General features: G+C 43.3%; 1 protein-coding gene across 1 annotated transcript; it reads left to right on the top strand.

Annotated features, from left to right (window-relative positions):
- The first annotated feature begins 649 nt into the window (after positions 1 to 649).
- On the top strand, positions 650 to 5621 carry ZDHHC12 (zinc finger DHHC-type palmitoyltransferase 12). Its single transcript, XM_070759544.1, has 5 exons — positions 650 to 761; positions 1449 to 1588; positions 2124 to 2213; positions 3851 to 4017; positions 4681 to 5621. Exons 1-5 carry the CDS (start codon positions 650 to 652, stop codon positions 4991 to 4993), a joined length of 822 nt encoding a protein of 273 aa, XP_070615645.1. The 3' UTR covers positions 4994 to 5621.
- The last annotated feature ends 1614 nt before the right edge of the window (positions 5622 to 7235 follow it).

Below are 7235 nucleotides of genomic sequence, written 5' to 3'. Positions count from 1 at the left end.
TTTATTTGTCAAACAAGTACAGTATTATATAGTACATATTAACATAAGATAAGTAGAAGGTAGTAATAGAAATGATAATAAGACAGTAGGACAGGGACATTAGGCACAAAAGGGCACTTATGCACGCCCCTTGTGTGTATGTGTATGTGTGTATACACACCCACATATACATACATTGAATAGAACAACTAATAGGAATAATTAGAATAGAAATAATAGGAATTATAAGAATGGAGTAGAAATAGAATATTTATTTAGAATGGAAGAGAAATAATAGGACTAATAATAGGAATGGAATAGAATAGAAATAGAATAAAATATTCAGAAAAGAACATTGCAAAGAACAGCATCGAATTCTTTATTGGCCAAGTCGGGTTGGACGCGCAAGGAATTCATTTGGGGGCAGAGGACTCCCCCCCCCCCCCCATCCTCCTCGCCCGCGGGGGACCATGGGAGTCCAAGTCCGCCCCGACCGCTCCTCCCGCCCCTCCCTCAATCGGACTGGCAACATTCCCAGCCGGACCAGCCAATCAGGGCGCGCGGCGTCCCCGGCCACGCCTCCTCTGTCTCGCCTGGCCGGCAAGGGGGCGGGGCTTGGGCGCTTCCGCTTCGGGGAAGTCGGCGGGGTCGGCGGGCGTCCGGGCGGGCGATGCGGGTGGGGCCGTCCGGGGGCAGAGGGGGCGGCAGCGGGTGGGCGGTGCGTGCGGCGCAGACGGGGCTGAGCTGCGGGGTCACGGCGGGGCTGCTCCTGCACGACACAGGTGAGCTGGGGGGAGGGGGCGGGAGGGGGGCGCGTCTCCTTGTTGCGCGGGAGGCATCGCCCGGGGGTCCGCACGGCTCCTGCTTCCCGCCCCCACGTGGCCCCGAGTCCCGACTGAAGAGCCCCCGTCCAAGGAGCGGCGCCGTGGCCCCACCCTCCTCGGCAAGGGGCGCTCGTCTGCCCGGGACCCTCGCTTAAGGGGGGGGGGCATTGGCTCAGCCTTTCAGATCCCAAGACCCTGTCCCGGATTTGGAGCTTTTCTTCTACCTACCATCTATCTATCTTCTCCCTCTCTCTCTCATCTATCCATCCATCCATCCCTATCTATCTACCTACCATCTATCTTTCTCTCTATCCACCCACCCATTCATCTATCTATCTATCTATCTATCTATCTATCTATCTATCTATCTATCTATCTATCTATCTATCTATCATCTATCTATATCTATCTATCTATCTATCCATCCATCCATCCATCCATCCATCCATCCATCCATCCATCCATCCATCCATCTATCTATCTATCTATCTATCTATCTATCTATCATGAGGTCAGACAGAACCAGACCCACCATCAGTCACCCACAAAAGGAAACTTCGCTCGGAGCATCTTCCTTCCTGCCCCAAGTTCCAAGGCATCGCTTGACTTAGGAATCATAATGTCCCATTTGGGCTCCTCTTGCAGATCTCCAGAGGCAGCTGGAGCAGGGACAACCTCTGCAGCCTCTTTTGTTCACCTTGCTGGTTCTCTCATCCATCGTCCTGTATTTTGTGGTGTCGCTCATGAATCCAGGCTACGTTGAGGACGACGGCGGGGATGGAAAGGTGCGTTGATCCCTCAAGGAAAAACCTGGGAATCATTTCGGAGGCTGTTGGGAATTTAAAGGGCATGAAATTGAAATTGATGGAGGCCAAGCATAGGGTTACACAGTCCTCACATCTACGTCCTTCGCAGGCGCGTAAAGCTAGAGGAAAACTGAAGGCAGGTCATAAGCTCCATCACAGCTTCACTTAGGGACCGAATTTCCAGTCTCAGTTGTGGCCAATCACAGCTGATCACAGATTCTGAGGATCGAGAGGCGTGTGTGTTTTGGCATCCTGGCTACTTGGTACCCGAGTCTGATAGCGAGGAAATCGTAGAGGATGTGGGGTCAGAGGCTGAAAGCCAACCAGGGCCTGTTGGACCGCCAGAGGTGCCCGTGAGTGACAGAGAAGAGGAAAAGCACCTTCTCGAAGCCAGAGTGCGCAGAATATTAGCAGACAGGAATGGCTGAACAGGAAAAGAGGCATAGGAATTAATAGGTAAGTACTGAGGGTGTTCGATTTTTGCTCTCACTATTACTTGATATAATTTTGGTAGGACTCGATGACCGGAGAAGAGAAAGCCAAAACTTTGTTCTCCGAAGCTCCCAACATCCGTCTCAGGCGGTGTGGATACTGCATGGTGAAGGTAGGCCTGGGTTTCCCGGGGAAATGGCTTGAGAACATAAAATCACAGGGATGGAAAGGAACTTAGAGGTTCACTGGCTGGGGAATTCTGGGAGTTGAAGTCCAAATATCTTCAAGTTGCCAAGGTTGGGAAACACTGCTCTACAGGACCTCTAAGACCTCTAAGGTCTTTTCCAATTTTACAAATGGGTTGAAAATAAAAATAATAATAAATAAGATAATGTAAGGTAATTTCAATGTCCCGATAACTATTATTTATTAATTAGACTTCTATGGAGCCGCTCCGAGTCTTCGGAGAGGGGCGGCATACAAATCTAATAAATAATAATAATAATAATAATATTATTATTATTTGCCACCGAGTCAGTTGAGAAGGGCGGCGTAGAAGTCTAATTAATAAATAATAAATAAATAAATGTAGGAGTGATGAGGAAATGAGAAATAGAATTGACGGAACCTGGATGACGGAAAGAGTAAAAGGAGGCAGCATTAGTTAAATACACTGCTCAAAAAAACAAAGGGACCCCTCCAAGAACCCATCCTAGATCTGAATGAATGAAATATTCACTGAATCCTTTGTTCTGTACAAAGTTGAATGTGAACAACAGCAGGTGAAATTGATTGTCAATCAATGTTGCTTCTTAAGTAGACAGTTTGATTTCACAGAACTTTGATTGACTTGGAGTTATATTGTATTGTTTAAGTGTTCCCTTTATTTTTCTGAATAGTGTATATAACTCATGTTTTAAAATTAAATTAAAAATAGATTTGAAAAGAAATTGAAGAGTTAAGAATTGAATTGAAAAATGGGGAAAACTGTTTAGACTGTTGCTTTTTAAGTTAAAATTAGATATAGCTTTTCTTCTTATGATAGAACGAATAATTGAGATTTAGGATTTTTAAAATTATTTTATATGAAAGAGACTCTATAAGTATATACACTGCTCAAAAAAAAAATAAAGGGAGCACTTAAAAAACACCATATAACTCCAAGTAAATCCAACTTCTGCGAAATCCAACTGTCCACTTAGGAAGCAACACTGATGGACCATCAGTTTCACCTGCTGCTGTGCACATTCAACATTTTGCAGAACAAAGGATTCAGTGAGAATATTTCATTCCTTCAGATCTAGGATGGGTTCTTTGAATGTTCCTTTTATTTTGTTTTATTTTGAGCAGTATATTATTATTCATTAAAGATACTTTATTTATTTATTTTATTTATTTATTGGATTTATATGCTGCCCCTCTCCGAAGACTCGGAGTAGATACATGTGTTGTTATATATGCATGATTTTATGGTGGAGAATTTTTTTAAAAAATAAATAAAACTACCAAGCTCGGAGACAACTTAGGACAGTTCATTTCAACCCTGAGCTACAAATATCCTCCTTTGTAGTTGAAATTTCCTCCCAACATTCCTGATGTGGAGGCATTTACAGGTGGGAGAAAAACAGAGTCAATAAGTAGGGTTTGGCCCTAGAACGCCAGGGTTTGAAGGGATCCTGATGGTCATCCAGTCTGACCCACAGTTGTGCCGTCCCCAACTGATGGTCATCCAGGCTGTGTCGAAAGGCGTCCAGTGAAGGTGAAACGAGTGTGATGGACCATCTTTTGCCCCCCCCCCCCCCCCCGCAGCAACCTCTGCGGGCCAAGCATTGCCAGGCGTGCCAGCAATGTGTCCGGCGCTACGACCATCACTGCCCTTGGATTGAAAACTGCATCGGGGAAAGGAACCACCCGCTTTTCGTACTCTACTTGGCGGTGCAGCTCGCTGTCCTGCTCTGGGCTCTGCAGGTGGCTTGGTGAGTAACGGGCAAAGGATTGTGGGAAGTGGGGTGTGGAGATTCAAGCACTACCAATGTTCCAACAGTCATTCAAAAAAGATGACAGATATCATATTTTGACAGATATATCATATTACATATCTTGACAGCAGCCAGAATGTTATATGCTCAACATTGGAAGAAAGGTACAATCCCAACCACCTTAAATTTTATAAATAAAGTACATGAGTGTGCACAATTGACCAAGACGACTTAAGAGCTGCAAGATAGAGACAAAATAGATTTTTATAATGCATGGGATCGATGGTATAATTGGCTAAAACAATATAAATACATTAAGAAGCAAAAGAAATGAACAAATAAATTCAAAATTTTATACAAGTTACTCCAAAAAAAACCCAACCATTATATAACCCTTCAGTAGATGGCTATCCGACAGTTGCAAAATGTAAATATAGCAAAAACATGTAGAAATTATTGATAGTATCTAATTTGGAAAGTCGCAAACTAGCAGGCAACAGTATAGTTGACAAATTTGTTGTTTATGTCTATGTGAAATGTTTTTGTTGTTAATTTTTTCTTTGTTTTAAATGTATTTAATCAATAAAAACTATTTAAAAAAAGTATTCCAACAGTCCTTCCCAATTCCCTTTTTTCCTCTTTCTCTCTCCTCTTCCAAAGGTCCGGCCTGAACTTCCGGTCTTTTTCCTGGCTGTGGCTCCAGTGCCACCTCCTGCTCCTCCTCTCCTTCCTCCTCCTCCTCGTCTGCACCGTGATCGCGACGCTCCTCCTGGGCTCCCACCTCTACCTCGTCTCCTGCAACACCACCACCTGGGAGTTCATGTCCCGCCATCGCATCTCCTACTTGAAGCACTGCAAGGCGGAGAACCCCTTCGACCAGGGGGTCCTGCTCAACCTCTGGAGGTTTTTCTGCGCCTGTCGGCTGATGGCCTGGGAGAAACTCTACCCGCCCGAGGAAAGCGAGCTGGTGTGATGGTGGGGGGAGGCGGATCGGACAGAATGGGGTCTTGAGTCCCGACGGAAGCTTTGGAGATGCCGCCGAAGCTACCAGGTCTTCACCCCAACTAGGGGGATTTATTTCCACTTCTTCTAACCCAAAAGCTAAAATCTGAAGGGGGCCTTGGGGTGAGCCCATGGGGGACCCCAACCCTAATAACTGGAGATTCAGCTTTGAGATTTGGAGATCTGGGTAGATGCATTTCAAAACCGGCATTTAAAGGGCACCATATGGGTTGCAGCATTGCAGAGAACCTATTCTTAAGGAATTACATACATTCATGGAGAATAAACTTTAATTATAAGGGTCATACGGAAACTGCAATTTAGAAGAAGGGCTGAAGGAAGCCTAGTGGTTGGAGCAGGAGGAAGAAGGAAGGAAGCCAGAGACGGAGCGGACCAGAACTAATCCAGAACTAATCGCGAGGCGGGCTTTAGCGTCGCTTGATAGGAATTGAGTGACGCTCCTCGGAAGCCAAGCTTAAGGTTTTTGCTAAGTAACAACAGGGCAGCTTCGCAGCTGGCCGTGAGGTTTAAGAGCTTAAGAAGAAGAAAAAAGATTTTAATCCAACATTAATGTTAATAAAATATCAAAGCTTGCATCAGAGGATGCGTTTTTGGTTGGCTCGGGGTGGGTGTGTGCCAAGAGATGGCGGGTGGGGCTTAAATATGGGCAGGACCACAGCCGGTCATTTTCCCATGCCCCAATTTTGTGCCTTCTTGCCTAACAAGATACAAAAATGCTGGCGAAAAAGAAAAAAAAATCTTTAGTGTTGTAATGACCTATCACAGTGTTTCCCAACCTTGGCCACTTGAAGCTATCTGGACTTCAACGCCCAGAATTCCCCAGTAGATTGCGTTGAAGGGTTCCCTTTATTTTTTTGAGCAGTGTGTATGTATGTATGTATGTATGTATGTATGTATGTATGTATGTATGTATATATATATATATATATATATACACACACATATATGTCAAATGTTTTTTTGCTGAATTTGAAAATTAAGGGAGACTAGGATAGATCTATTTCAGCCTTATTTTGACCTCATCAGCTAGCCGTACCCACTGGGACTTGAACCTGCAACCTTTGCCTTGTAAGGCAAAGAATTATCCTCTAGGCTACAGTATCCACATATATATCCACACACATATATATATACACACACACTGTGTTTTTGAAGTTGCAATGGCACTGGGAAGGGCGACTTATGGCCGGTCCTCATATTTATGACCTAGAGAGAGAAATGATGGGTTTAAAAACCACCCCAAGTTTCCCACGCTCCCTCTTTAAACTCCCAACAGCTGAGTTCCCACGTAGGAAGCCACAGCCAGACCACAATGAGGCTCAGGGTGTTTTGTGAATCTGCTGGAATAAAAAATAGAAAGAAAAGGTACTAAAGTGCTAAATAATAAAATCAAGGCTTCTGTTTCAGAGCTGGTAGATAAGAGAGAGAAAAAATTCACAGGGGTCTGGATTCACAACTTGCTCCCTGAGAAATTCACAAGGGACTTAATTCAGTCCAAAACACACACACACAAACTCACACACATCCTACACATTCTGAGTCCTAGGGGATTGGGGGGAATAGAAGTCAAATACATTAAATTAATTAAATTAAATCCATCCACCCCCGGGTCAAATGCAGAGAGGTGACCTCAAATTCTTTCCACTTTTCACTGCCGTTTCCTCCTAATAAAACTGCAGGTAGTTCTCGACCAAACTACGGTTCATTTTAAAAACTATTCAAAGTTACGACGACATTCAAAAAAAGTGACATAGATTTCACACTTGTGGCCGTGTGGCAGCCCCCCCCCCCACCGTGGCCTTTGGTCCAAATTCGGATGTTTGGCAGCTGACACGTAGTTATTTATTGTTTATATTTATTTATTGTTTATATTTATTGTTTGTATTATTTGTTTATATTTATTTATATATATATATATATAATATTTATATTGTTTTTATTTATTTATATTTATTTATTGTTTATATTTATTGTTTATGTTTATTTATATATATATATTTATATTGTTTATATTTATATATATATATTTATATTGTTTATATTTATTTTTATTTATTTATTTATTGTTTATATTTATATGCCGCCTACTCCAATAGGGCTGGGCGGCATATAAATATAGACAATAGGACGGTTGCATTGCCCAAGAGTCACATCATCACCCTCCCAACCAGCTTCCACCAAGCGAGGTCAAT

The sequence above is a fragment of the Erythrolamprus reginae genome, chromosome 8 (genome assembly GCF_031021105.1).
Source record: "Erythrolamprus reginae isolate rEryReg1 chromosome 8, rEryReg1.hap1, whole genome shotgun sequence".
NCBI classification, from domain to species: Eukaryota; Metazoa; Chordata; class Lepidosauria; order Squamata; family Dipsadidae; genus Erythrolamprus; species Erythrolamprus reginae.
Note: the sequence above shows the minus strand (reverse complement) of the source record. Positions and strands in the feature narration are given on the sequence as shown.